This window comes from Neomonachus schauinslandi, chromosome 12 (assembly GCF_002201575.2).
Source record: "Neomonachus schauinslandi chromosome 12, ASM220157v2, whole genome shotgun sequence".
In the NCBI taxonomy this organism is placed as follows: domain Eukaryota; kingdom Metazoa; phylum Chordata; class Mammalia; order Carnivora; family Phocidae; genus Neomonachus; species Neomonachus schauinslandi.
In genome coordinates, this window is record NC_058414.1 from 57,544,647 (window position 1) to 57,572,362 (window position 27,716).

At 56.0% G+C, this 27,716-nt stretch overlaps 4 protein-coding genes across 4 annotated transcripts; all 4 read right to left on the minus strand.

Moving 5' to 3' along the window:
- Positions 1–347: 347 nt before the first annotated feature.
- On the minus strand, positions 348–3,016 carry HOXA5 (homeobox A5). The gene is made up of 2 exons (XM_021689505.2): positions 2,165–3,016; positions 348–1,188 (listed from the first exon to the last, which is right to left on the minus strand). The coding sequence occupies exons 1-2, from the start codon at positions 2,724–2,726 to the stop codon at positions 938–940; spliced, it is 813 nt and encodes a 270-aa protein (XP_021545180.1). The 5' UTR covers positions 2,727–3,016; the 3' UTR covers positions 348–937.
- Positions 3,017–4,716: 1,700 nt separating this feature from the next.
- On the minus strand, positions 4,717–6,883 carry HOXA6 (homeobox A6). The gene is made up of 2 exons (XM_021689556.1): positions 6,442–6,883; positions 4,717–5,042 (listed from the first exon to the last, which is right to left on the minus strand). Exons 1-2 carry the CDS (start codon positions 6,881–6,883, stop codon positions 4,783–4,785), a joined length of 702 nt encoding a protein of 233 aa, XP_021545231.1. The 3' UTR covers positions 4,717–4,782.
- Positions 6,884–13,561: 6,678 nt separating this feature from the next.
- HOXA7 (homeobox A7) lies at positions 13,562–15,972 on the minus strand. Its single transcript, XM_021689502.1, has 2 exons — positions 15,425–15,972; positions 13,562–14,452 (listed from the first exon to the last, which is right to left on the minus strand). Exons 1-2 carry the CDS (start codon positions 15,801–15,803, stop codon positions 14,127–14,129), a joined length of 705 nt encoding a protein of 234 aa, XP_021545177.1. The 5' UTR covers positions 15,804–15,972; the 3' UTR covers positions 13,562–14,126.
- Positions 15,973–22,638: 6,666 nt separating this feature from the next.
- Positions 22,639–24,926, minus strand: HOXA9 (homeobox A9). The gene is made up of 2 exons (XM_021689555.2): positions 24,230–24,926; positions 22,639–23,153 (listed from the first exon to the last, which is right to left on the minus strand). The coding sequence occupies exons 1-2, from the start codon at positions 24,807–24,809 to the stop codon at positions 22,915–22,917; spliced, it is 819 nt and encodes a 272-aa protein (XP_021545230.1). The 5' UTR covers positions 24,810–24,926; the 3' UTR covers positions 22,639–22,914.
- Between the last annotated feature and the right edge of the window lie 2,790 nt (positions 24,927–27,716).

Sequence of the window (27,716 nt, forward strand, 5' to 3'; positions counted from 1 at the left end):
GGAGGTCGCGGGTCAGGGTGTTGGTCTGAGGTCTCCTTGCGCAGGCAGGCTGCTCAGGTAGCCTCAGACTCACTGCCTTCCAGCACTGGACAGACAGAAGAGCAGAAAGAGCCGCTTGCTACTTTGGCACAAACCAGACCAAGAGAACTTACAATAGAAAGTTTATTTTTTTTGTTTCCAGTCAGTATTTTTTCCTTAAAAACAAATACAAAAAAAAAAAAAAAAAAAAAAAAAAGCTGATCACAGTTTGCTTAAACAGCCAGACTCGGACAATATTTGTAACTTTGTTCACAAAAACATACATCACTGAAGCTGCGCTTATGAGAGCCACTTCCAGAGTTCGTGCAAAGGGTCCTACAAAGGCACGCAGGGACACACCGCTCGGAGTCACAGTTTTCGTCACAGAGCCACTAGTCACTACACGTCAAACAAGTTAAGTTGTGTCTCATCAAGTCACCTCTACAACAGCATTAATTACACAAGGAATATAGGTAGTTTGAATAAAAATATCTTTAACAGCTTGGAGCTATTGAGACAGGAACACTTCCACTCACATGCACAGTTAAACAACTGGAGTGCAACACACAACATTGGCACTAAACGAGGTTGAAGGGGGACATTTTTGTGTGTTTTTTTTTCTCTTTTTTGTTATAGTTACTTCAAGTAACACAGCTTGCTTCATATAAATAAGTTAAAACATCTATTTTTTTTTTTTTTCAAGACAAAGCCATTCAGGACAAAGAGATGAACAGAAAGCAGATCTACTTATACAGGCGCTATAATGGCAATAAACAGGCTCATGATTAAAAGATGAATTAGGGCAACGAGAACAGGGCTTCTTCACAGAAGGAACACAAGGGAGTTTCAGAAAGTCACCTTAGTACTGACACTACGCGGGATCCGCTAATACTGCTCAGTACTTTAAACGCTCAAATACTCAGGGGCGGAAGGCCCCTCCCGCCGCCGCCATGCTCATGCTTTTCAGCTTATTATCTTTTTTCCACTTCATTCTCCGGTTTTGGAACCAGATTTTAATTTGTCTCTCGGAGAGGCAAAGAGCATGTGCTATTTCAATCCTTCTTCGGCGGGTCAGGTAGCGGTTGAAGTGGAACTCCTTCTCCAGCTCCAGGGTCTGGTAGCGCGTGTAGGCCGTCCGGGCCCTTTTGCCTTCCGGGCCGCCTATGTTGTCTGCAACAGAAAAGTCGGCGATTTAGCCACCAACTCCTCAGTCCCTGGTTACCCAAGTCGAGCTAGGGTCCTGAGCAGGGAACAGGGGAGAAAAGCTCAACAAGTCCTCTCTCCTCGCCCGCCCACCCCTCCAGAATTTCCTTCCCTCTTCCTTTCTAGAGAGAAAACAATACAATTTGGACTCTGGGAACAATCGGCCCATCTGAGGCTGGAGCCGCGCGTCCCGGAGGATCGCCCGGCTTTCCTTCACCCCTCTCCTGCCCTCTGGCCCTGCCCCTGGCGTCCTGAGGCGGGGCACAGCCCTCCCAGGCAGCCCACCTCTCAGAAACCCACGGAAGCAAGGCCCTTTCCTGAGCGCCCAAGTGGCCTCCAGGTCACCCTCCCTTAAAGTTCCAGCCACGCGAGCCGCCTTCTGTTCCAGCCTGCACGCTTGGGGCGCCTGCTTTCTTTTTCTTCCCTTTCCTGCTGTCCCTTCTGCTCCCAAACTTCAGAATCCCGCCGGCTCTCGCCTCGATTATTCCCCCCCAAGCCCCTTTTCGGGGACTCTAATTAGTAACGCTGTTTCCCCAGCGTAGCCCTCCTCATAAATTATCCGCCCTGACAAGCCCGATTCACGGCCCCTACTGCCATCCTCTACCTCCCTGCGCCCTGCTCGGCTGGCCTGACCCGGGAGCGCGTTCCGAGGCGCTGGGGTTCGATATAGGATTTTTCCTTTTCCCCCGGTTTCAACATCTAAACTTGCCTGGCCAGCGGCCCTTCTTCTCCCCCCTCCTCCCATTTGCGAGCGTTGGGCACTGCAGAGACGAGAAGGTGAAAGGAGGAAGGCAGGGGAAGGAGAACGGCGGGGAGAGACTCCACAGGGCTGGGAGAGGCGAGACCAGGAGAGAGATGGGGAGAGAGGGCGGTAAAGAAGAGAAGGGGGACCGAGAGCCGCGCCCCCCGCAGCCGCGTGGATTTAGAGAAAGGCTGGCTTTACCATGACTTATGTGCAGCTTGCGCATCCAGGGGTAGATCTGGGGTTGGGCGGGCGGCGCCGGGCTCGGCTCGCTCTGCGCGCTCGCCTGCTCGCTGCTGGCGGGGGCGTCCTCCTCGGCTCCGGACGCCGTGCCAACCCCCTCTCTGCTGCTGATGTGGGTGCTGCCGGCGTTGGCCGAGGCGCCGCTGGAGTTGCCCAGGGAGTTTTTCCCGCCGTGGTGGCTGTCGCTGCCGGGCGAGGGGGCCACGGCGGAGCAGGGCAGCGGGTCGGGCGGAGGCGAGTGCGTGGACGTGGCCGGCTGGCTGTACCTGGGCTCGGCAGGCGCCGCGCTGGCGCCGGCCGCGTAGCTGCGGGCGCGCTCCCCGGAGCCAAAGTGGCCGGAGCCTGAGCGGCCGACGCTGAGATCCATGCCATTGTAGCCGTAGCCGTACCTGCCGGAGTGCATGCTCGCCGAGTCCCTGAATTGCTCGCTCACGGAACTATGATCTCCATAATTATGCAACTGGTAGTCCGGGCCATTTGGATAGCGACCGCAAAATGAGTTTACAAAATAAGAGCTCATTTGTTTTTTGATATGTGTGCTTGATTTGTGGCTCGCGGTCGTTTGTGCGTCTATAGCACCCTTGCACAATTTATGATGAATTATGGAAATGACTGGGACATGTACTTGGTTCCCTCCTACGTAGGCACCCAAATATGGGGTACGACTTCGAATCACGTGCTTTTGTTGTCCAGTCGTAAATCCTGCCTGATGACCTCTAGAGGTAAACTCGTGCACTAATGGGGGAGTTGGGTGGAGGCGAGAGGGGTGGCGCGCGCGCCCTAGGCGCGTGCCCGCCACCCGCCGCCGCCGTTCAGTCGGACTCGAGCGCCACCCGCTGGAGGCAGGGCGCATCGCTCCGCTTCCGACCCAGGGCTGCAAGGGCCGGGGTCGAATTGAGGTTACAGCCCATTATGGCAAAATTATTGCATTTCCCTCGCAGTTCCATTAGGATGTACCAATTGTGAGGCCGTCAGCTGCCGATCGCGCGCCCGGCGAGGATGCAGAGGATTGGGGGGAGATGGTGACTTGGATTTTATTTACAACAACTTTATTTCCCCGCTGTGCAGCCCCTCTTATTTTTGTGTCGAGGTTGGGGTCGGTTCTGCCCGTCGTGCCGGCAGCTCTGAAATTTGAAAATACAGATATCACCTTCGGGGAAGGGGGGAGGCCGTTTAGCCAATTGGAGAAATAAATCCTGCCCGCAGCAGCAGCTACAATTACGGCTCTGTTTTTCTGTGAGTGCATGAGGGACAGTGTCCCTGCCGCTCTTAAATGACAGGCGTCTATTAAAGATAGCTTTTGTGTAGTGTTTCTCCGAGGCGAGGTCAAATTCCATACACTTTTATAACCGGAGTCGATTTTTCTTTCGTGTGAATATGGTTTTCGTGTCATTAGTTCGCTATTTGATTTGCTTTAAGTATCCAATCTGGAGAATCTTCACCACCAGGTCCCTTTCCTCGAGGCAGCCGGGCCCCAAGTCGGAGGGTTCTCCCTGAACCCAGAGAGTGGGCCCAGACTCCCCGCAGCCACAGAAGCTGCTTGGAGCCTGAGGATCCTTGGGCCGAATTATTAGGGTCTTGCTTAGACCTCCAGGAGCAAAATGAGGGTGCTAATGGAAGCATTTCGTGGCAGTGCCTAGTATCTTCGTAGTTATTTTCCTGGGTCCTGAAAGACGAAAGTAAATCACAAATAAAGCCGAAAGGCATGAGGGGTACTTCCCGCTGGAGGCTGAGCGTTCCAGGCACCCCTGGCACATTTGGAAACCAGGACTCTTGCCGTTCCCATGGCCCTGAGCCCCCTCCTTAGGTCCTGAAAGCTACTCTGGTAGCAGCGCAGGCATTATCGGAGGCGGGGATCCGGGATCCGGGATCCGGGATCCGGGATCCGGAGCTGGAGTCTTCGGGAGCCCAGTCTCTCCGGGGGCTGTGAAGTTCCACCCGCGCCCAGGTTGGATCGGCTCGGCTGAGGCTGCTTCTCTTCCACGGACGGTTGCGCGCGGGGCCGAGAGACTAGGCTGTCTCAGGGCCCCCTTTGTTCCTCACGCTTCTTCCTGTCTAGGAGCGGCCTGGGATGCCACCGCAGTGCTGGGGCCCCAGCCTTTAGGTCCCCTCTTTCCAGTGGCCTGAGTCGATTTGGTGGTGACGTCCGGGACTTGGTGGCGAGGGGAAGGGGCGAAAACGCCCAGACACCAAAAGGGGCTCGGCCCAGGTTCTTTCCTCTCCAGCACCCCCGCGTCCCCAGCTCAGGGGCACGCAAAGGCGCTGCCACAAGAGCCGGGGACGAATTTGGGGCGCGCCCTGGGATCCGGAGCCGGCTAGGGCAGCCTTGGAGAGCGGGACTGTATGTGCAGTGCGCCCCGCTCCACCGCTGGGATTGGCTGTGTGTAGGATTTTTTTTTTTTTTTTTTTTTTGGTAAGAAATAAATGCTCAGGCGTTTGCAAAGCTCCCGGCTCCCCTGAAGCTGCAGAGGCCCCCCGGATGGGAGCAGGCGGGGGAGAAAAGTTGGGGAGCGGGCGAAGGCAAGGGGGCAAAGCCGAGGGAGGTTGCGGCGCTGGCCTGGTTCCTGCCCAGGCGTCTACTCGCCCGCCTTTGCCTCAGCCTCCTCCCCGCTGGGCTGTGTGGAGTTGATGAGTTTATTTTCCTTTTTCCACTTCATGCGGCGGTTCTGGAACCAGATCTTGATCTGGCGCTCGGTGAGGCAGAGCGCGTTGGCGATCTCGATGCGGCGGCGCCGCGTCAGGTAGCGGTTGAAGTGGAACTCCTTCTCCAGCTCCAGCGTCTGGTAGCGCGTGTAGGTCTGGCGGCCTCGGCGCCCGTGACTGCCATACACAGCACCTGCGGGTAGAAACGGCCGGGCGCCGGTGAGCCAGGATCCCGGCAGCCGAACCTGTCAGACCCGCGCCCAGCTCCCCTGGCCTCTAAACTGGAAACCATCCGCCTCCACTCCAGCCTCTTTCGCTATGTCTAAGGCCAAAAGCCGGCAGGATGGGAGAAGATTATTTCATACCAAGCGAGATGTTTTCCACCTAAAACAACTTGGAGTGAGAAGTTACTGTTTTTGAAAAATCTGCTCTGTAAGAAAACCATTACAAGCAACAGAATAGAATGAGCATTCTTAATTCGGGGTACCTGAGTCGTGTTTTTGTGGGAGTGTAGGGTGTGTGTCTGGAAGTGATGGGTGTGGAACCCTGTGAGTAGGGTGGACACTCAGAATTCACACACGGATCTCTGTGAAGGTGTTACTGTGGCCAGACATGACAGGACTCAACATGGTTTTCTTTTTTCTTTTAAAGATGAAAAATGGTCAGCCCTCTCAAATCTTTGCAAACTCCCCCCCCCCCCAAATTATATGGTCCTTCTGAGAAAAGCAGAGCTCCCTTGAAAAAACAAGTGGATCTTAAAGCAAAACACTATCAGTTTAAAAATCTGCATTAGGTTCTGCCCTGCTCCAAGGATTCTCTGTCGAATTTTTGGAAACCAGAGGCAAAGGGATGGAGCTATGGGCCATCTGGGGTTTCTGGAAATGTAGGACTGTGATGAGCTATCTGTTCTGGTGCCAAAGGAGGCCATGAGTGGGGGGCTCCCCCCAAGCTGGGTGTGTGAGACTCAGGCAGGGCCTCAAAAGGAGGCAGAAGTTGGCTAAGAGTGAGCAATTGAGTGGAAGTGGGAGGAGGGAAGGGAGGAGAAAGAAAAAATCCTGAGGCTGGGGATGTGGCCCTCCAAGGCTTTAGGGAGACACTAGGAGAGGCCAAATGAGAGCCTCTATCTATATAGGTTTCTGAAAGGCAGAAAGGAGAGGGGTTGGGGAGTAAAGGGGAGTTACCAGTGATGGTTGCAGAAGGCCATCTCTGCTTGGGGATCTGAGCAGGGTGTTACCAGGGGGAAGTGTGGGCAGGCACTCCCTCCCATCCAGCCTAGCTGTGTGTTCAGGTTGCCCCTGTCACAGAGTCTCACATAGAGTGGTAGTGACCCCTCTCGATCCCCTAAGGTGTCACCTTACATGGATACTAGTGCCTTCACTCTGCCACAGCTTGATTGCCTCACTGGGAATGGGCTGGTTTTTGTATTTGCTTTTTAATCTCTTAAAAAAGCCAAAGAAACTTTGTTCATTCTCTCCTCCTTGCTTTCTATTTCCTCTTTCTACTTTCTCTGTCTCCTCCTTCCTTCCTCCTTTCCCTGCCCCTTTCCCCCTCTCCCTCTACTCTCTTGCGGGGGCTGCAGGGAAATGCCTTACCCGCGCAGGAGTTCATCCGCTGCATCCAGGGGTAAACAGGGCTCGTGTACTTCCGGTCGGTGCCTTCGTCATGGAGGGCTTTGCCCGGCACGCTGCTGCTGTCGGGTTTGTACTGCTGCTCGGGAGAAAAGTGCAGGTAGTCCCCGGGGCCCCTCTGCTTGCCACTGCCCGAGGGCGAGGCGCCACTGAGGTCCTTATCAGAATAGAAACACGAGGCCCCGTACTCGTAGGACGCCCGGTTGCAGGCCAGGACCGAGTTGGACTGTTGGTAGAAACAAGGTGAGGTGTACGTCTTGTCCGGGAGGCTCGACGCCCCGTAGGAGGCCGGGAAGGGCCTCAGCGCGTCATAGCCGGCCGGGTAGAGGGGCAGCTGGCCCAAGAAGGAGTCCTGGCCGCTGGGCAGGCTCCCGGGGAAAGTGGGATTCACAAAATAGGAACTCATTTGCGCGCCCCTCTGCAGGACTGTGATTTGTTGTGTATTAGTACATCTGGCTATAACTATTAGTAGTCATCGAACTGGTTTGTTTCTGGATGGCCGAACGCCAAAAGCGACAGCCGCAAATCGCACCAGCTGACGCGGCGGCGGCCAATGGGAGCGAGCGCCGGAGCCCGCTCCCCGGGGACCGCGGCGACCGAGGCAGCAAAGTTACAAACAGCCCCCAGCCCGCCCGCCCGCCGCCCGCCCGGCAGATTAATGGGCGCGCACAGCCAGCCGGCCCGGCTCTCTTCCCGAACGCCAGCGGCGGGCACGGCCCGGGTAGGGGCGTGCGAATCAGGCCGGGGTAGGGGCACTAGAGTCTGGGCGGCCGCAAAGGGCCCGCCAGGCCCGCTCCTTCCTCCTCCCCTTTTTGCCTGGTCGGATTTTGCTGGGTTTTCTTTCCAAACAGGAAACCTGACAGCCCCGCGCCGGGAGGGGCGGTGACAACGAAGGCTTTGCTCCCCGTCGGCCTGCCCTGAGTTTGCCCCTCCCTCTGCACTCCCCTACCGGTGGGTGCGGGTTCCAGAGCTGGAGAAGGGGGTCTGAGAACCCAGGCCTTCACGCCCTACTCCTCACTCCTGCACCTTAGGAATCGGTGCATCCCTTCCTGCTCTCCTTCCCCACCTCCAGCCAGGGCCTGGGCCTCGCTGCCGCGGAAGGCTCACCTCGAGCTGACCACGATGCGGCCAAACATCTTCCCCCGCCGGCCCCATCCTCCCACATACAACACGTCTCCTTTGAGTCCCGACGGACTCCCCCCTCCAATGGCCAGCACCTTCGTGGCCTCAAAGAACCCCACAAGCTGTGCGTCCCCGTCCCACCTTTGAACCCAGGAACGGAGAGGCCAGAAACCACTGGTTTCAACAAGAAAGGGACCTACAGAGGAGTGGCCTTGAGACCGAGCTCCGAAGCCGGCCGTTGGACCTGCTCTCCTCGCCCAGCACTTGGGACTCTCCCTCCCGACACCCGGACTGCTCAGAGCTGAGACAGATCCAGATGTGGAATCTCTGTCCTCATTCCGGAGGCCCAGCGACCCAAGGTCCCTGCCAAGCCAGGGAGAGAGGGCAGCTGGGATGTCCCAAGGCTGTGAGATCATTGGTGTGCTTGGTTTGCGGGGCACCCTACAGCCCGCACTTTCCTGGGGTGTACCCTCTTCCATGCCTTTCCTGAGACTTTGGGGGCCTGCCACCTGCAGTTGCTCTAAAACCGGGAATAGCTGCTTCACCGGCTCCAGGAACCGTCTGCATTGCTTTTCACCCTGGTCCCAGGCCTGGCCTTCCCCAGACAGGTCGTGAAAAGCATGTCCTGGGTTGCTTTCCCTTGCTTGATAGGTGTGCCTTCGAGATAGCTGACTTTTACAGCACATGGATCAATCTCATTTTGTAAAATGTGATATCTTTCCAATGGCATTTTTACAACTGTATTTGTTGGGCTTGTAAAACCCTTGAATTAGCTTTAAAATCCTCAGTTCTGCGGAGGCTGAAGAAAGACTATTTATACAATTTGGTTGAGTTTCCAGAGGATGTTTGTAAGATCTGTAAAACTCTGGTGAATGCAGGCTCATGGGGTTCAAGACTTGGGGGGGGGGGTGGCTATGCCCTCCTAGGAATCTGCCAACGACTTCCTTAACCTCTTCCTTGCTTTTTTATTCCCCCCCCCCCCTGCCCTCACTTCCCTCAAAGGGGGAAAACTGGGAAAGGACTGGGCTACGGGTAGCCTCCACAGAACCTAGCGAGCACCCTTGAAAGTGGCTTCTCCCCACGCGATGGGGGCTGCACCCAGAAGCTTTCTGCCTGTGCCCCCAACCAATCCAAGCTGGGAAAGTTTCTCCCTTCCATATATAAAGAAGGACCTGGCAGGAGAGGATATAATGTAACATTTCCCTCGAATTTCCTCAGAGAATGGACACGATAGCTGAAAATGAAAACCTAAGTTAAAAATTCTAAAGGGAACTATTTTTTTAAAGCTATGTCCAAAGAAAATCATGTTTGAGTTATTGTTTCTTAAACAAGACCATCAGAAGACAGTGATTTCAAACAAATTATTATTGTGTAAGACAAAAATAACTGTTGGGAGATGTTGATAAATGTTTACATTTATAATTTCTGTGTCATACCTCCAGGTCTCACACAGTATTGGGACTGATGGCAGTTTACTCCATATACTACTATTGTTATTATTTGTTATGTTTTGACTTGGATTCTTGATCTAATAATTACCCCCAGACAATGACAGAATTTGATTTCTCAGCTAAGAGCCAAAAAACATTGTATTTCTAGCTTCTACAGGCGCTGAGATAGAAAAACATAAATTGAAATCTCTACGTGTTAGCCAAGTCTGGTACATCTTATGTTGGCAATGGCCCAATTTATTTCTCCAACCAGCATTAGGTGCCTATATATATATGGAGAGAGAGAGAAAAACAGAGTGAGAGAGACACACACACACACTCAGGCAAGAATAGGAGCCCCAGACGCTGGAGGGAGCCTCTCCTGGAATAGTGAGAATGGCTACCAGGACTCTCTCTTCTAGGTCAAAGCCACAGAGAAAGTCCACTTACCTTTCAGCCCCTCTTCAAAGGGGACTGGATGGCGTGCAGGGCCCCACAGTCCGCCCTTTCCCTGGGCTGCCACCTCGACCTCCGCCAGCCTGAAGGGCGGCCTTCCGTGGGGTGGGGGGTGGGGGGACCTTGAGGGCCACCCGGGCCGCCTCGATCTGTAGCCCAGGCCATAGCATACAGGTGCGGCCTCTGCCTGTCACAGGCCCTCGCCTGACGCCAAAGCCCGCCTTTCTTGCCATAGTCAATCCTCCTCAAGGCCAGCCAGGCCTGCAGGCCTCGGGACCAGCAGTAGTCTCTCCGATTTCGAAATCCCGAAGCGGGCGCCTTCCCCGCACCAGCGTGCGCCCCGGGGGCGCCTTGGGTCGCGCAGTTTGGACAGAAGCAGCCATGACGTGCCAGGCCGCCTGTGCAACCAGTCTCCATGGCGCTGGGGGTGGGGGGAGGACCCGAGTCTAGTCGGGCGTCCAGCTCTTGTCAGGGGTGGCCAAGGCAGGGGAGGCTCCCGACAGGCCCTGGGAGGCCGCCCCTCGGGTCCTCCCTTGCCCGGCTCTCCTCGGCCTGCTTGGGAATCTCTGAGGGGCCCGCGCAGCGGTCGCGCCAGGCTGCACGACGCGGGGCTGCGGGTGGCGTCGGTCCCGACGACGGCCACAGCGTGGCAGCAGCGAGCGCCCGGCGCGGTCGCAATAAATAATCTGCCCGCGGCAGCCGCAGTCAGGCAGCCCGCGGCCCTACGACGCAAAAGCGCGGCTTTATCCGCCCTGAGCGCACCCACAGCGCGCGTGGCCGTCCCAAACATCCACAGCCCCTTCTTAATTTTCGAATGCATACCAAGGTATTATCTTAAGGTGGGAAAACAACAACCAAAGCCACAAAACAAACAAAAAGAACTCGAGCCCAGAACCTCAGGACCGTTTCTGGTCGCAGTCCCAGGAAGCTCCTGGGGCAAATCTGGCCGAGGCGCACCCAGTCTGTGCCACCGCGCCACATAAAGCCGACGTCCCCGGCACCCTCCGTGCCTCCTCCCCGGCGGCTCCACAGTCCTCTCCCCGCTCGCGGAAAGTGGGGCGTGCTGTCGCCAGCCGGCTGCGCCGAGGTGGGTGGGGGGTCCCCCTATCGCCCAGACTCGGTTTGCGTCCTTCCTTCAACCTTAGCTGCGGCCCCTGCCACACTCAACACCACTACATTCTCTGCACCGAAACTTCCCGCCAAGCAACACCCAGTCAATTAACCCCATCCTCTCCTCCAACACAGAGTACCACCCACGCACCTAGTCCCTCTCCCCGCGCTTCAGACCACCTCTGTCATCAGAAAACCGCGTGAAGGGAAGCAGGCAATCAGCAGAGGAACCTGGCTGAATTAGTAAGTTTTTGTTTGTTTTTTCCTCATTCTACCTTTCTCTCCAGAAACCGATTCCCTCGGAACAGAAGGTGCTGTGTTGATACTAATAAAACGCATGTCAATTAATTCACTCCGCCCTCACCTCTTCCCACCTCCCCAGGTTGGGAACTGTCTCCAGGTGTTGGGGAATTCAGTCGAGCCAATTGGGTCATGAATGGAAAAAAAAAAAAAAATCCAAACCGGAGAGGCTGGTTGGGAACGCTGAGTGCAGGGCCACTTCTTTTGGGGCTCGGCAAGGTCGCTGGGGAAGAGGAGAGAGAAGACCACAGTGCTCCTGCCCCATGCCAGGACGCTGTGCCACGGAAGGAAGGCTGGCATTTACTGCCATGGTGAGCCAGGGAGAGGAGAGAGAAAGGGAGTGTGTGTGTGTGTGTGTGTGTGTGCGCGCGCGCGACGCGCGTGTGATGGGGGCAAGTGTGAACGGTGAGTGTGGGCGAGGGTGAGTATGCCCCTCTTCAAAGCCGCCCTGGGTGCCCTCTCCCACCGCCGCTGGCGCCGGCTGCCATCTCACCACCTTTGCTCTTGTCTCCCCACATGTCTCACCTTCAGATGGCGGCTCCCAGAAGCTCCTGCCCCTCTGACAGCTGTCGCTTGGGCAGCCGGGGAGACGAATCGTCCTCCTTCCTGGTGCCAGAGGACGCAGGAAATTAGCCAGGTTGCGAGTTGCAAAGCGGCCGCCGCGGCGCCGGGAACTGGACGCGCCCCACCTCCAGCGGGAGCGGCCGGGTCGGGCCGGGCCAGGGCCTCGTCTCGCTCGCCATCGCCGGACAAAGCGCAGCCAAGGCCAGCTGGAAGGCAGAGCTCCGAAGCAGGCAGGACGGAGCGGAGCAAAAGAATGCGGCTCTATTCTCGCAAGGGAAATTATAAAAAAGTTCATGTTCACGGTTCCCATCCACATGACCGACAGCGGCCAATGGAAGGGCCGAACAACTCATAAAGTTGTATTGCAAAGTTGTAAATTTTCATAAACAACAACGGATTTATGACCCTTTCCCCATCACTAAGAGGAGGCAGCTCTTACACCGGCGCCATCTTACCACCGAGGCCGCCCCGACTTGGGGCCGCAGGTTTAACAAACCCAGTTGGGCTGGGTTTTATTAAAAGAGCAATAAGAAGCGGGCCCAACCTAGGCAGGACACTGGAGTCGAGGTCTTCGCCTGCCGAGCTCAGGCTATTCTGCGCTGTCCCAATCGCCCCTCACCCCTACCCAGACCCTCCACCTTCCCCGCACCCGGACGCCCTCGCCAAGGCTCGGCAGCCCGGGTCTATGGGGCCCCTGCCCTTTCCCATATCCCTCATTTGCAGTGCTGTGCCTGGGCGCCCTTGCTTTGCCTGAATGCAGGGTGGGAGGGGGGCTGCGTCAGAGGTCCTGAATCCCACCTCCTAGCATGGGGCCGTGTTCAGGACTCATGGAAAATTCGGGATCATTGGCAGGGTGGTGTGCCCACCCCACAGCCGTACAGGAAAGGGTGGATTTTGGATTTGCTCATGGAATTTGTGGAGGGTTGTGTTTTTTTTAAGGGAGATTCATAGAATATAATGTATCCATTGAAGATTCCATTTTCAAGAGATCTGGAAGATGTTTGTGCACACACACAAAACCAAGATGAAAATCTCCAGAGAAATGCACATATATAATTATGGACACACAGAAATGCACACACTCAATTATGGACACAGAAATACATGCAACTATTTACACCAGAAACACATGCACTCAATTTTGGACACAGAATTACATAAAATCACTGACTTGGGTAGTAATACACACAGACGTATATAAAATACACATACAAAAGAGGTACACACATACCTATACAAATCCACACCTTAGAATCCACACAAAAAGGGACTCGACACACACATACACCAATACATGGACACTCAACACTTGGACCTTTTTTGTCCTTCCACTTTTGCTTCTCCAAAGCCCCTGTGGGCATCCAGACATAGCAAACCCTGGCTAGGCTAACCCCAGCCAGGTTTCCCTCTCTTTCCCAGGCCCCCCTGTATAAAGCAGTCCACATTTTTTTGTCACCAAGCATCTTTATTTTTCTGTTACATAAAACACGGTTAGCTGGGCAAGACAGGAAGTGTGCCTTCCCATTCCTGGAACCCCAAGCTAGAGCCTACGGGGACAAGGGGGACGCAGGACAACACAAGAGATGAAGGGCATTGGGAAGGGCATCGGCCCTCCCCACCAGCTATAAAGTTAGCTCAAGACAACACACCATGCTACAAAGTCACCCCATTAACACATCCTTCCCAAATCAAGACATTGCCTTACAAATGAGCTCCAAGACTACATAAATGACCAAAAAAAAAAAAAAAAAAAAAAAGTCTTGTTCAAATATACAATATTTGCTATTGTAGGAAAAGTCAGGGTGTACATATTCAACATGGCTGGACAGTAGGACATAGGGGCCAGGGGAGGTGCAGGGAGGCTGGGAGCATCTCTGCAGTCCTACTAAGCAGAAGCTAACCCAGAGATCTGCAGCTAGCTTGGGAATGCTCCCCTCCAGAAGTAGGGGTAATGGGCCTGAACTTCAGGGGCCCAGGCCAGAGAAGGAGGGATTCTAGGTTGCAGCACTTAGAATGCTTTGGAATAAATATATTATTTTTCAATTTAAATAGAAGCCAATACCCTGGTCCCCGGACCCCAGCACCTTCTCCATGCAGCCTCAGGGACCCCAAAGGCTGCCAGGCAGAAGCAGGAGGGGCCTGACGGGGGAAGGGGCCGGCACTAGGTAGCAGGCGAGCCAGTGAGCACAAAATAGGTAGTTTGGGAGGAGTAGGTAGTACTGAGAAAATCAGGTCCTTGCCGGTATGGAGGAGATGCTGGGTGTCTGCCAGTGTTGGGACACGTCTGGGCTTCCTGGGAGTGGAGGCCTACCGGGGCTGGGCCCATAGGTAGTTTGGGGTGCCTCTGGCCGAGGCCTGTGCTAGGTAGTATTTTCGCCGTGCCAGCGCAGAGCTGGTCGGACTGGGGTTAGGGAGGGTGTCTGCTGGGGATCCTTGGGGGCAGAGAGATCCCCAAGGGGACCCAGTCTAGGCGGCTGCTCGGTCCAGAAAAGATGGGAGCTGGAGTGGGTAATGGGGCAGATGGGTGCAGGTTGGGGACTGGGTTGTTTTTTGTTTTTTTTTTTAACGTTTTCTTTTTATTTTTTCCACTTTTGTAAATAAAATCAATGAGTCTCTAAAGACGCTTTTCCCGACTGTCTGGTGCAGCCAGGGCCCCGACTTGGCCCCTCATTCCTCCTCCTCTTCGTCGTCATCTTCTTCGTCTTCGTCCTCATCATCGGCCTTGTCAGCCTTGGCGGCGGCGGCGGCGGCGGCGGCGGCGGCGGGCACGGCGCCCTCGGGGGCTGCGGCCGGACCCTCATCCTTATGCTCTTTCTTCCACTTCATGCGGCGGTTCTGGAACCAGATCTTGATCTGGCGCTCGGTGAGGCAGAGCGCGTGGGCGATCTCGATGCGGCGGCGCCGCGTCAGGTAGCGGTTGAAGTGGAACTCCTTCTCCAGCTCCAGCGTCTGGTAGCGCGTGTAGGTCTGGCGGCCCCGCTTCCTGTCGGGCCCTGGGAGCAGACACGCGGACACATGGACACATGGACAGACAAACCAAAAGAGACACAGACGGGACAGTGCATTAGCCAGGCCGCCGTCCCAGAGCCTGCACCTTTCTCCCAGCGCTGACCCGGGCGCGCGTCCCCCCTAGGCCCGCGCCCCCCGAACGAAGCTGGGGGAGGAGCGGGAGCGTTAGCGGAAGACCCCAACTGCGGTGCCAGACGGGCAGGCAGCTCTGTGAGGAGGAAAGGCGCAGAATCCCAACTTTACAACCGCCCTTTCCAGCCGGCTAGGCTTCCACAATGTCCTGCTTCCCCCTGACAAAGGGAAATTGTAAATATAGAGTGTGGGCAAGTGGGAGACGCTGCGCTTTTGCCATTCAAAGGCGAGCTGGGCCGCTTCCCCCGCCCCTTGCTAGGCAAGTGGGTGACCCTCGGGCGGTCCGCACTCCAGGGGCGCCTTTCCTCCCTAGAAGACCGCGCCCCCATCCCCGGACCTTCCGTGGGCACTCCGACCCCCTGTCCCCGCTCTTGTTTCCCACCCCTCCTTTAACTGGCCCCTGGCACAGGGGCGTAAGAGGGGCCCTGATGAAGGGTTTGGCTCTTCCTGCTTTTGAAAAAGAAAAGCCGGGCGAAAGGAAAAGGAGGAGGGAGGGAGAAAAGAAAGGGGAGAGAAAGAGAGAATAGCGAACAAAATATTAAAATTCCAAGGCAAATGGAGTTAAATAAATTTACGAGGATCGAACCCATTAATTGGGTCATAAAAAGTTTTATGAGCCTCATTTACATACAATGCTACGGGCTCTCCACGCTATGGCGCCTTGACTCTAATTAAAACCAGAAAGGCAGCGCCGCCAGGAGTCACGGGGCCGCCGGCTCACAGTCGCCTCTCCCCGCGCTCCGCGCTCCGCGCTCCCCAGCCGCGCGCTCCCCGCTGCCTGTCCGCCCGCCAGTCCACCCGGCCAGCCTAGCTGCTTCGCCTACCTGAAGACCGCATCCAGGGGTAGATGCGGAAATTGGCCTCGGCCGGGCCGTGCAGCGCGCCTTCGTCCGCCTTGTCGCAAGCGCCTTTGGCGAGGTCACTGCAGAGCCCGGGGATGTTTTGGTCGTAGGAGGCGCAGGGCAGGTTGCCGTAGGCGTCGGCGCCCAGGCCGTACCCGGACGCGAAGGGGCTCTGATAGAGGGGGCTGTTGACATTGTACAAGCCCGGTACGGTGGAAGCGAAGGCGCCGGCGCCCGCCCCGTAGCCGCTTCTCTGCGAGTTGGGCGCAAAGGAGCAAGAAGTCGGCTCGGCATTTTGGAACAGAGAAGCCCCCGCCGTATATTTGCTAAAAAGCGCATTCACATAATACGAAGAACTCATAATTTTGACCTGTGATTTGTTGTCCGGCAGCTTTCAGTGTCGGTTTTACGAGGTAGCGTGATATATGATAACATTACACCCCCAGATTTACACCAAACCCCATTTTCTTTTGGACGGAGCTCGCCGCAGCACGTGACCGCCCACATGACCGCCTCCGCCAATCTCAGCAGCCCTCACAGGTGGTCTTGCTCCGCGGGGCCCGCGGCAGCCTAGAATGGAAGGGGAAGAGGCTCAAATATGTGGCCAACGAATCTGCCTGCGCCCGGCCGGCCTGGCGCGTCCCGCGGGAAAAGGACCCCGAGGCTCCGTGCGAGGGCTCAGCCCACCGCAGCGTGGACCCCTGGCCTGCAGAGGCTGCGCGGGGTCGGCCGGGCACAGCCTCCTTTAGCCTATTACCGAACTCTGGACCAAGCCTGCAGGCCCTCCCGACCCCTGTCCTGTCTACTGACCCAGCCTAGGGAGGGTCTCTACACTCTGCGCACCCGCCCGCCCCGCGGCAGCCCATGGGCAAGTCTCAGCTCCCGGCAAATCGGTTCTTTGCCCGCTTCTCCCCCCGCCCCCCACCCAGGTCCACTGGGCGATAGGCCCACTTAGACTATGATCCAGATGGGGCCGGCGCAGCGTCGCTTCCAGCTGCAGCGAGAACGCCACCGCAAACTGGAGCCATGTGGTTCGAATGAAGTCAACGTCTCCCAGCTTCCTTTCCTTAATCGGCGGCACACTGTTTATCCGCCTTAAAGGAAGCAGTGAAATATTTATCTATTAATGAGCCTCATTTGCCAACAGATTTATTAACGTGGGGTTCCCCTCCCTCCTCCTGGACACCGCTGTCCTGGCAGGCTCTGTGCATTCGCTCCTGGGCACCTGGCTGGCCTCTGGCAGCCTACGAAATAGCTGGACACTCTTTTGTCCTCCTTGCAGACTCTGGTTCCCCCTCGCTCAAGGGGAACCAAGTCTCTTTCCCCCAAGGTTGGAGGAACCTCAGACCCCACACCTTTCCAGGTACCCCTAGCGCTGGGACTTTTCTGGAAGCCTTCACCGGGGCCACCCACGGGCCTCTGCCAGCTCCTCATGGACTTGAGTGCCTGGGAGCAAGCAACACATACTTTAGAGTCAGTTTGAGAGGAGAGAAAGGGGCCCAGGTGCCTGGGGGCTTCAGCCCGCTATGGATCCCCATTTCTTGTGGAGACCCCCCAAATAGGGGGACCCCTCTAGAAAGACCACCCAGTTCTGGCGGCTTCACATTTCCAAGACTGGCTCACAGAGAGCAGAACACATTATAGTCTCCCTCCTTCCCATCCAGGCCCCCAACGCGTGGAGCTTACCTTTCCAAGCCTCCAACCCCTGCGCAGGGTTGGACCAGCCCAAGCCCCTGCCGCCCACCGCTTGGTGGAGTGTGGTGGGTCGAACCCTTCCCCTAAACGCCTCATAAACTGCTCAGGCCGCGCTGGAAGCCCAGGCGCCAGGTCAGTATGCCTTTTACTGCTTAGCTCGATTGCACACCATAAACCCGACCTCACAATGGAATTGCCCCGGAAATTCTCCTCTAAATTATAGAGTTTGGTTCCTTGTGTACAAAGCACTTCCCATCACTTTCAGAGAGTCCAGGCCGCCCCCGTTCACTGCACCCTCTCAGGGGGTCCCAGGAGCACAAAAGGCAGCAAGAGGGTTCAGACCCGGATGCAACGGAGCCCCAGTTCCTGCCTAGTGGACTGCCCAGGGGCGTGGGTGGAGAGGCGGGGAGCTGTCCGGGCAGGTGGGCGCCTGCTGGTTTCCCCTGGGGGCACAGGGGCTGTGGGGGGGGGGGCAATATCCGGGGATGCTCTTTATGGAGGATCAGGATGATATTATGTCTTAGTTGGGGAATGGAGGCTGTAACATGGGAAGGGAAGAAAAACTAAATATTCCAAATAGCATCGCTTTCTTGCCCGAAATAACAACCTAAAAATATTAAAGGAAGACGAAGCAAGCAAGAAAGCTAGGAGATCAAAGAGGCGGAATTAGACAGCTTTAGACCAATAAATTGTTCCCCGGGTGACACAGAGCAAGATGCAAAGAGAAAGACCCGGCCCCGCCGCCGCCGCCGCCGCCGCCGTCTGTCTAGACTCGGGCGGCTGGAGCGGCCAACAGCGATGGCGTTTAAAGTAAAACCTGCCCCGAAGTAAGACGACCCAGACCAAGTAGGGATAGAGTTCAGGGAGCAGGGGAGCGCGGGAAGGAACGCAATCCCAGCCATGAGGGCTGGGAACCCACGCCACAGGCTCATCCCTGCTTGGGTTTTGTCCAGCGCAGGTCCACATGGTCCTGGCAGGGCGCCCTTGCCCCTCCGCTTGGGCCAAGGAGAATCCAGATACTGCCGGCAAGGCCTCAGCCTTTCTGGGCCCACGTCAGCCAACTGGGCCGAGTCCCGCGGGTGCCGAATCCTTTCTTTCGTTTCTGGGCTTCTCTCTTTCCTCCTGCCTTCGGTGGCGGGGTTTTAAAACGAAAAGGCCAGACAGAGCAAGGCTTTCAGTAAGGCCTCCTTAATCGCGTGTTCTTGAGCCATTGGTTTCCTACTTCTCTGGCTGAAAAGACACAAACGCACTGGGTTATATGTGATAATATTCACAGAAATACTCGTTGACGATCAGCCTGGAGCAGGCAGGCACGTGCAGGCGGGTTTCTAATCAGCCGAGCTGTCTTTACATAAAGACATTTTCTCACCGCTCTCCTGGAGCTGGGTTCCTACCTACCAACCAGAATGTGTTTCCCTTGCTTCTTGTTACCAAATAGGGCTCAATATTTAAACCCAGCTAAGAATATAAGCCCAGCTCTGGGCAAGCGAAGGGAGCCTGCCTCGAGTCTGGTGGCTGGCGATTTGCTTCTTTAAACGTTTCCACCCGCGCCTCTCGCACGGGCTGCGCAGGGTTCTTCAGTCACTGAGCAGTCCGCAGTCCCCGGCCGCGGCGCGGGGACACATCCGTGCCCGACGAGTGTAACGGAGCTGGGGCTGACGCGGGGTAGGGGGGTTGTCTGTGCAGCTAACAGGGAAGCGCTTCCCAGGCAGAGGAGCCAGGAGAGCCGTCTCCCAGCCATCGCCGGCCAAGGGCAAGGGAGGCCCGGCGTGGCAGTCAGTCCAGGAGGCCTCTGAGATCCCAACCGGCCGGCACCTACTTGGAGCCTCCGTAATCGGTGGAGAGAAGCGGTCGCCACCGATCTGCTCCCACGCCATTTATTTGTAGTTACATAAATTGAGCTTTCTATCTGCAGCTTGGATAACATGACCACGGGCGATTCTCCGGGAAGCTATAAAACCCTTCTTACAATCAGATGTTGTGAAATATTGTGTTATTTCGTGTGTCTGCAATACCAACTTGTGTGTATATAAACGGAGAAAGAGGGAGGAGAGGGAAGGAAAGGGAGGGAGGAGGAAGAGAGAGAGAGAGAAACACTCAGGAGATCTGTCAGCCAAAAATCCAGTTCCCAGTTTTACAGCGTGTACAGCCCGGAGACGCAGGTTGTAAACATTTTGTGGGCTTGGCAGACACTATTACAACCCAAATAAATACACCGCGTGGCGTGTTCACAGGGCTCCGGGGTGCTTCGAAGGGTTCTGTTTGCTTTGCGTTTTCCCTCTGAAACCATTCTGCACCAGGGGTTGATCTCGCACCCGCACTCGTGGCCGCCTCCTGGAAAGTTCCGGGGCGTGTTCCCCGTACAGGGTCCAGGATAGGCTGGGCCTAGATTGGGGTCCCCTCCCTCCTCCTCGCCTCCTGAACACGGGAAACCAGAGCAGCCTGAGCAGCTCCACTGCCAAGGAAATTCGGTGGCGAGAGAAAGCAAGGGCAGCTTTCACGACGTGAACTCCTATCCTGGAGCTAGGATGTTATTATAATTATTTTAAACATCGCATTTATTTTAGAACAATCAAAGCAGTCCCTGGTGAGCTCCCAGGGATTCCCCATCCCGGGCAATTCAGCCGCCAAACCCACACTAGAAAGTCACGAAGAATGCCTTTTCCCCCGATCTTCAGCCGCCTAATTTTATTGCCACTTATTCGAGGCGCCCGGGTCCTGGGGTCCCGGCTCTCCTGCGGGTGCTGGCTCACCGGGCCTCCTACCGGGGCACAGCGTTAGGGAGCCTCCCCGGCTGCCGCAGGAGCCTTGGCCAAGGTATGCGCCCTCTGCATACCCTCTGGGGGGGGGGGGTCACCAAGTCCCGGGGCTGTAGGCCTTAGTCCTGGTTTGTCCGCTGGGTCAAACCGAGTTCTCCGAGCGTCGCGCTGCCCCAAGGTTTGTCCCGGCCTGGGGACGGTGACCCCAGAGCCACCCCCGCGCCTGGAGCTGCCTCCCCGCAGCCGCCGGACGGCCGCAGCCACGCAGCACTAGGCCTCCGGAATCGGGGAGAGGAAAGAGGGCGGGAGCGGTGCAGGTCGGGCGAGTCCCACAACTTGCTTGTTTCCCAGCGAGGTTTCCGGGCGGGCGTGAGCAGCAAAGAAAATATACGACCGCAGTTCATTCAAATCTGGGGCTCCGATTCGAGAAAGGCTAGCGTCGAGTCGACATCTTAGGAACTTCCCAGGGTTGCGGCGGCGGGAGATGGCGGCGCGGACGCCTCTTGCGTGGAGCCATACTGCCATCTGCTGGTAGAATCCCTGCACTGCAGCCCCGGCCGCGCGGCCTGAACTTCGTCTGCCGCGCAGGGCCGGGCAGGGCGCCGCGCTCCCAAAGCTGGGCGAGGGCCCAGTCCCTGGCGGGGGGTGTGCGTGGAGCCCGGAATCTACGCTGCCGAGAGCGCAGTGCCCATAAAAGAGTTGTTTCCGCAGCCGCTTTATCGGTGCAGACAGAACAAATGAAAAGGCTTTGGTGGAAAATCTTAATTGGGGCTGGACAGTTGTAAACTCATTAAGGGCCGAATTCCAGACAGTTCGCAGACCCGGCCTTTATGGCACACCCTTACTGCCCATTCTTTGAAGTTCCTTCTGTCTGCAACAACAGAGGGCGTCCCAACCTGGCGGCGGGGTGGGGGTGGGGGTGTGAGGGGAAGACCCATCCCCCCCGGCGTCCAGGTTCTCCCTTTAGGCGTCGGAGCTCAGATAACTTTCCAGCAGTTTCGGGGTAGTGGGGGGAGGGCGGGGAGAGCGAGAAAAGAAAAGGGGGGAGATTATGCTGAACCCTCTGGCCACATCTCTAAGGCGCTTGGGCCTCCGATGTTGTGGCTGTTCCCCCCCGCAGCCCTTTACACCCCATAAACGGCAACAGCCCTCATTTGCTTTTATGGCGCGTCCAGCTCGCTGGCTGCCTAGGCCCTGCCTCTGCCAGGACTTGTGCTCGGGAGGGGAGCGCCGTACAGAACCCCGAATCCCCCGGGCCAGCCGGACAGGACGCTGAGGTGCGGGGGCGGGGGGCGCAAGACTTCCGTCCCCTGAGAGTCCGCAAATGTCTGTCCTGGAGGCCGCGTCGGGGCAGCCGGGCTCCTGTTTCCCTCCCTGAAGACTCCTCAGGAGGCAGGCCCTTCAGCCCGCGGTGCTGCCCTCACACTCCCCGCCCCGTGCCAGGGGAAGGCCTCGGGAGTCTCAGTGCACCCGTGTCAGGGAAATTTCTTGGGGCGCCAAGATGAAAGGATGGCCTTTCACTGCTACTGGCCAACGAGACCCGAGACCCCAGCCCTGCTCCTCAGAGGCCTCTGGGCCTCCCCGCAAGTGGGGCAGGTCAGAGGCGGGAGCTAGGCCTCGCCGGCCCTCGTTGTGCAGCCTTGCTCCCGTGCTTGCGCCGCCAGCGGGAGCGCAGCTGGGTGCGGCAGGCTCCCGCTCCAAAAGCCCGCCGCCAGAGGTGAAACTGAGATTCTGTCCTCCTGCACCCCGGCCCGGCCCCCACCCAGAGACTCTACCCCCGCTCCCTTATCCCAGAGAAAAAGGTGCAAAGAGCTGACCCGCAATAAATAGAAAAGAATCAATATATTTTATTTGGCAAAAAGTTAAATACCATCTCAACACAACAATTTGGTCAGTAGGTCTTGAGGTAACTATCACAAAATATACAGTGTATGTTCAGCCCGATGGAAACCCCAGATTCATCAAGGATACAAATCTACAGTAGCCCAATGGCGGTTTCATAGTGTATAATTTATTATCAATAAAATTAACTCCATTACAATAAGCATTCATTCCCCCCCCATTAAAATTAAATGTAAACCATAGGTAGTAACCTTCTGCACATATGTATAGCTCCGAATTTCCTCAATGTTCATACGGTGCAAAAACAATATTCAAGCTTGTCTGATTACTTTTTCTTTAATATGTGGATTATATACACAATGAACAAGACAGGTCTATAGAGCATGTAGAGACTAAAATGCCCGCATTTCAAAAGAGGAAAAAACCATGAATCTATGCATCCAGGAGAACACTTTCTTTCTTTTAAAATTTTATTTCACTGGGAAATCCTTACAGCTAGTTTACAATCAAAGGCGAACAGCCTAGTCATACAGAAGACAGATTCTACTACAGAGCTATACTCTATGCAACTGTTTTTCTCCCTCATCAACAACCTGAGTTGAAATTGAATTCTAAGCTCTCACAATCACAACGGGTGCGTCACCCAGCACAGAAGTTTGAGTCACAAAACATAATTACCACAATAAAACACAGTGTTCAAGTATCTGGGCAGATCGCTCTGCTGCACAAAGAGCAAATTAAATTAACTACACAGACTAAAAACTATACAGCCCGCCATCAACAGTTGTGCATTATAAAAAGGTAGTTTTTTTTGTTTGTTTGTTTGTTTGTTTGAAGTCAGGAACAGGTAGATTTTTTTTTTTAAAAATATATACAAGCTAGCACACACAGCCATCAATGAAAATGTCCCCCCACTTTTTTTTTTTTTTCATCTTATAGAAAATGGAAAGCTTACAATACCTCCTCCATCAAAGCGGCAGGCCGGGGTGGGGGGGCGGGGAGCCAGCCTGAGCAGGGCTTGCGGGGAGAGGGGGCGGGAGATGAGGCCCGGAGTTTAGAGCCGCTTTGTGCGGGGTGGTGGAGGCTGGGGTGGGAATAGGGGTGGGAGAGGGATCAGGCAGTCCTTTCTCTTTCTCTCTAGCTCGCTCTCTCTTTTCTAAATGAACTCCAGTTGAATCACTCGTCTTTTGCTCGGTCCTTGTTGATTTTCTTCATTTTCATCCTGCGGTTCTGGAACCAGATCTTAACCTGCCTCTCGGTGAGGTTGAGCAGCCGGGCCACCTCGTACCTGCGGTCCCTGGTGAGGTACATGTTGAACAGAAACTCCTTCTCCAGTTCCAGCGTTTGGTGTTTTGTGTAGGGGCAGCGCTTCTTCCTCGTGGAGCGCGCGTGGAGCCAGTTGGCAGCTGGGTTGCCTGCGAGGGAGACAGACGGGGGATTTAGCAAGAGGAGAAGCACCTACCTCGCCCCTCCACTGGGGCCAGGGAATCTCCTGGGGTCTTCCGCCAAAGTGCAGGGCTCTGTTGAACGGTTGGGGAAGCGCTGCGAACCGTACACAAAGGCATCCCGGCAGACAGACAGAGGAACAGTCACTTACAATTGCGCGCAGGAAAACCTCGGCTTCCCCCTCCCTTCCCAGACCCTCCTTTCTCCTCCTCTGTCCTCCTGTCCTTTTCCTCTCCTTCGTCCTGCCCTTTGCACACTGTGCAAGGAGTGAAATTTGGAAATAGATCCTCTTCTTGCCAGGCAGAGGGAAAGCACGCTGCCCTGTGTTCCTGCAACGTTAATATTCTCTCCCTCTCACTAACACACACACCCTCTCCCTCTCTCTCTCCCTATCCACCCTTCCCCACCTTTCCTTCTACTTTCCCCATTTCGTCTTTGACCTCCCTGGAAGGCCGTGGGAGCCGGGCAGCCGGCAAGGCGCCCCTGAGCAACCGCGGGGCGTAGATCACGTCTCCAGTTTATTTGAATAATCTGGCATGGGGACCACCGTGGCCCGGTCGCCTACAGCCTCATCCCGGGCAGGATTTACGCCATCACTGGCTGAAGGCAAGAAGTGGAGGGGATCGGCTGTCTTCTCCAGGGTCTAGGCTACAGTTGCTGCCGCCGCTCCAGGACAATCTAGCCGCACAAAAGATTCTCTCTGACGAGCTGCTTTCGAAGAACGGCCCAAAGTGCTGTCCTGGAACCGGGCAGCCAGGGAGAGGGGCTGCTGGTCTTGGCTTGGCCGGCAGCGCCCGCCCCGCCCCCTCTCTCTCTCTCGGCAGCAGCCGCCTCCCCTCCCCCCGAACGCGGCAGCCAGCTTGTCACTGTTCTCTGGAATTGGGGCCCCATCTGAGGCATCCTAAACAGCAACTTCTGGTTCCCGGCCCCTGCTCAAGAGGCTCCCAGCGCAGGCGAAGGCAGGCTCGAGAGAAAGCTGAAGGGCTGGCAGATCCTGGTGGCCGGCGTGGAGGCGGCGGCCGGTCTGAAGGGAGGAGACACTTACTGGGATCGATGGGGGGCTTGTCTCCGCCGCTCTCATTCTCAGCATTGTTTTCGGAGAAGGCGCCTTCACTGGGCTGTTTTTCTCTATCAACTGGAGGAGAACCACAAGCATAGTCAGTCAGGGACAAAGTGTGAGTGTCAAGCGTGGGACAGTCACCCCTTCTGGCGGACAGTGGTTCAGGTTTAATGCCGTAAGGCCGGCTGGAGGGCAAGCCCGCGAAGGAGAGCGCGCCGGGCGTGGGCTCCAGCCAGGAGCGCATGTACCTGCCGTCCGGGGCCGCCGCCGCCACGGGCGCCTGGGGGTGCACGTAAGGGTGGTGGTGATGGTGGTGATACACTGCGGCGGGCACCGCATTGGCGCCCGCCGCGTGCACCGGGTTCCACGAGGCGCCGAACACCGCCGCCTTGGACTGAAAGCTGCACGGGCTGAAGTCGGGGTGTTCCGCCAGCGCGGTGGCCTGCCGGGGAGGCTGACCCAGGGCCCCGGGCGCGTAGCGGCCCGCGCCCAGCTCGTCCGCAGCGTCGGCGCCCAGCAGGAACGAGTCCACGTAGTAGTTGCCCAGGGCCCCGGTGGTGGCCATCGCTGTGCCCCGTGCCTGGCCGGTCGGCCCGACCCGCGGAAATTATGAAACTGCAGATTTCATGTAACAACTTGGTGGCACCGGGGGGGGGGAAGTACAGTCACCTAATAAGTTGCCAGCGCCCGCGCCCCCATTGGCCGCGCGCGTCACGTGCTCGCCCGGCAGAACAATAACGCGTAAATCACTCCGCACGCTATTAATGGCCCGGTGTTTTGCAGTCATAATTTTTATAGCAAAAGCCATATGTTTTTATGCAAAGGGATCGCGGCGCTCCACGATCGGGTTTGTTTTAATTGTGGCCAACGAAGATTAAAAGATCAAATCTGGCCTTGCTTCTGTACTCCCTCCCCTCCCACCGCCACCACCAGACGCACACTTCTTAAGCGGACTATTTTATATCACAATTAATCACGCCATCAGCAAGGCGCGGGTCCCGCGTGCAAGTGCGGCCAGTGGAGCCCCTCACATAAAATTAGACAATAATTGAAGCCATAAAAAAGCAGCCAAATCGCATTCTCGCTCTACTGTATTTAAATCTATATTTATGATATTTCATAAGGAGTTATTGTTTCAGAAGCCACACAGGCTGGTGGGAAGTTGGGAACGACCAGCAGATTCGGTTGCTTCGCCATGGCTCCCAGCTGTAAAAATTTACGAGGACTTGGAAAGGTTAAATTAGACTGTTGTGTTTGGTTGGCGAGCTCCCTTGTAAATAATTCCTGCAGTCCCCAGAGATGCGAGTTTACCCCGGGCCGGCCGCGAAAAGTCAAATTCAACGCAGTATCCATCCCAAACTGAACCACCACCGCCCCTGCCCGAGCGCGCTGGGCAGGGACAGGCCTCCGAGAGGGCACCGCCTATTGTGGGGCCCGGAAATCTGCCCCATTGGATCCCAGGGCACCCGGGCAGCTAGCTCCCAGCTTCGCCGCTTTGCCAACAGCTAGCGCCCGACCGAGGAGCGGCCGGCTGTCCCTGAGCCAAAGGGTTTGAGGGCCAGGTTGTGCTGCGGGTTCGGTCCCGGCCCCGCGCACACGCGGCCCCCGCGCCCTACGGGTCCTCAGCCGGGAATCACGACACCCAGGCGAACGCAGCAGGCGACCCAACACTGTGCCCCGACCTCAAAGGCCCTCACGCTGAGCTCTGCAAGCTTTGTCGCACTCCCCAAACCCGAGCTGCGAAAAAAAAACACGAGGCAGCCTCGGTGGAAGGCGAGATCGGCTTGCGAGACGCAGTTCGGCCAAAGAGACCGCGCGGCTCCGGTAGCTGGGAGGCCCGCACCGGAGCGGCTGGCCTCCGCGCCCTGTATGAGTTCTTCAGGGCTCCTTCCTTCCTTTCTTTCTGGCCCCCGCCCCGGGCCCCGCCTCGGTTTTCACCAGGCCTGACGGCTCAACAGGGTTACAAGGCCCAAAGCTAGGCGACCGCAGCTCAAGTCCAGGGCTAGAAATTAAAACGGGGAGGGGCACGGGGCATTGACTTTAATCCCATTCCTTGGCTTGGCCACATTGAGGAGGGTATTTCTCACCCCTTAAGAGTCTTTGAGGGTTAAATTAAGAGGCCTCGCGGCCTCTGTTAGTTGGAAAAAAAAAAACCCACCCCAAATCCGAACGGAAAGCAGCGACTCCCAAAAACGGGGTAATTAAATTCACGTGTGAACACTGTGCCTGCAAGAGTGTGTTTCTCATTAGCCCACTTCCCTAGCGGCGCGGGCAGGCGGCGAGGGCGCTTCCATCTCCTTTTCTGCCTCCATCCTCCCCAACAGTTCCAGTAATCCTCCCCCAAACCCTGATACATCCCTATCCGGGACGGGGACCCTCAAATACCGGGCTCTCCCCCCAGATCGAGGCTGCGAAGCGTGGCGGAGACCAACCGGGTGCCCCGTTATCCGCTCTCGCCGGAAGAGGGAAGTGGCCGACACAGCGAACTCCGATGTGGCTGGTCCCGGTCGCCTTAGCCTCCTCCCCCGTAATATTGTCCTTTTCCTGTAAATTCCTCTACCTTATCCCCACCCCCACCGCATCCCGGTGTGTCCCAAATATTGGGCAGTTCGCGGTGCCTCTGAGATTTTCATTAAGAAATATTAACCCTGGAGGAAACCTCGCTCCTAATTGTAATTGTCTGCCAACAGGCTGGACTCGCCTAGTTGCTTTTCGACTTTTTTGCCCAGAGAAGCCTTGAATTATTATTAGTATTTTTTTTTAATAAAAAGTCTGTTTAAATAGCCTTAGCTCCCAAAATAGGACAGTTACCACATAATTAGCAGGCGTGGAGTGTTAAGCAGGCCTTACTGATGCCTAAAAAGGGAGAAAAATCAGAAAAACCTAATATGACCCCTCTTCTGCCCAGAGATTTGGGGAGAAAATATTCAGGCTTTTGAGTCAGCTTTTATTTCGGAAATGAAAGGGACTGCGTGTGTATATTAAAAAATAAATAAATAAATGGATGTAATTACAAACCGCCTCTTTTCGCCTGAGAGTTCTAAAACCTTGGCCTCCAAAACAAATCCAATACTCTGGTCCGGAAAATGGTACAGAGGAGTTGAGAGGAGAGCGGTGTGCTGGCCTTTCAGATAACAGGACCGCAGACAGAGCAATGGAAACAGTTCCAGGGCCCACAGCCAGAGCTGGGAAGGGAAACACAGCTGGGTGGGCATGAGTCTGAAGGCCCCTGCGTGCGTGTGTGTGTGTGTGTGTGTGTGTGTGTGTGTGTGTTTGGGGGCAGGGAGGGGATGAAAGTTGTTTTCAGTTCGGTAGCAAGAATCCTTCGACTGGCTTCCAGTGGTGGACTACAACTTGCAACAAGGGCTCAAGTTTGTAATACAATGGTTGTGGAATTTAAGATTCCTTTCCCCTATTATTTGAAACAGACTGGAGCTGGAAGGGTCCCTTTCTCCAGCACCCGCCCGCACAA

Bases quoted from the DNA above. Each gene is read 5' to 3' on its own strand.
- HOXA6 (XM_021689556.1), bottom strand. From the start codon at position 6,883: ATGAGTTCCTATTTTGTGAATCCCACTTTCCCCGGGAGCCTGCCCAGC. The intron at 5,043-6,441 runs GTAAGGCATTTC...TTCTACCCGCAG, and splicing joins GCGGATGAACTCCTGCGCGG to GTGCTGTGTATGGCAGTCAC.
- HOXA5 (XM_021689505.2), bottom strand. From the start codon at position 2,726: ATGAGCTCTTATTTTGTAAACTCATTTTGCGGTCGCTATCCAAATGGC. The intron at 1,189-2,164 runs GTAAAGCCAGCC...TTTCTGTTGCAG, and splicing joins CAAGCTGCACATAAGTCATG to ACAACATAGGCGGCCCGGAA.
- HOXA9 (XM_021689555.2), bottom strand. From the start codon at position 24,809: ATGGCCACCACCGGGGCCCTGGGCAACTACTACGTGGACTCGTTCCTG. The intron at 23,154-24,229 runs GTAAGTGTCTCC...TCTCCCTCGCAG, and splicing joins CAAGCCCCCCATCGATCCCA to GCAACCCAGCTGCCAACTGG.
- HOXA7 (XM_021689502.1), bottom strand. From the start codon at position 15,803: ATGAGTTCTTCGTATTATGTGAATGCGCTTTTTAGCAAATATACGGCG. The intron at 14,453-15,424 runs GTAGGCGAAGCA...GTCTGCTCCCAG, and splicing joins CCCCTGGATGCGGTCTTCAG to GGCCCGACAGGAAGCGGGGC.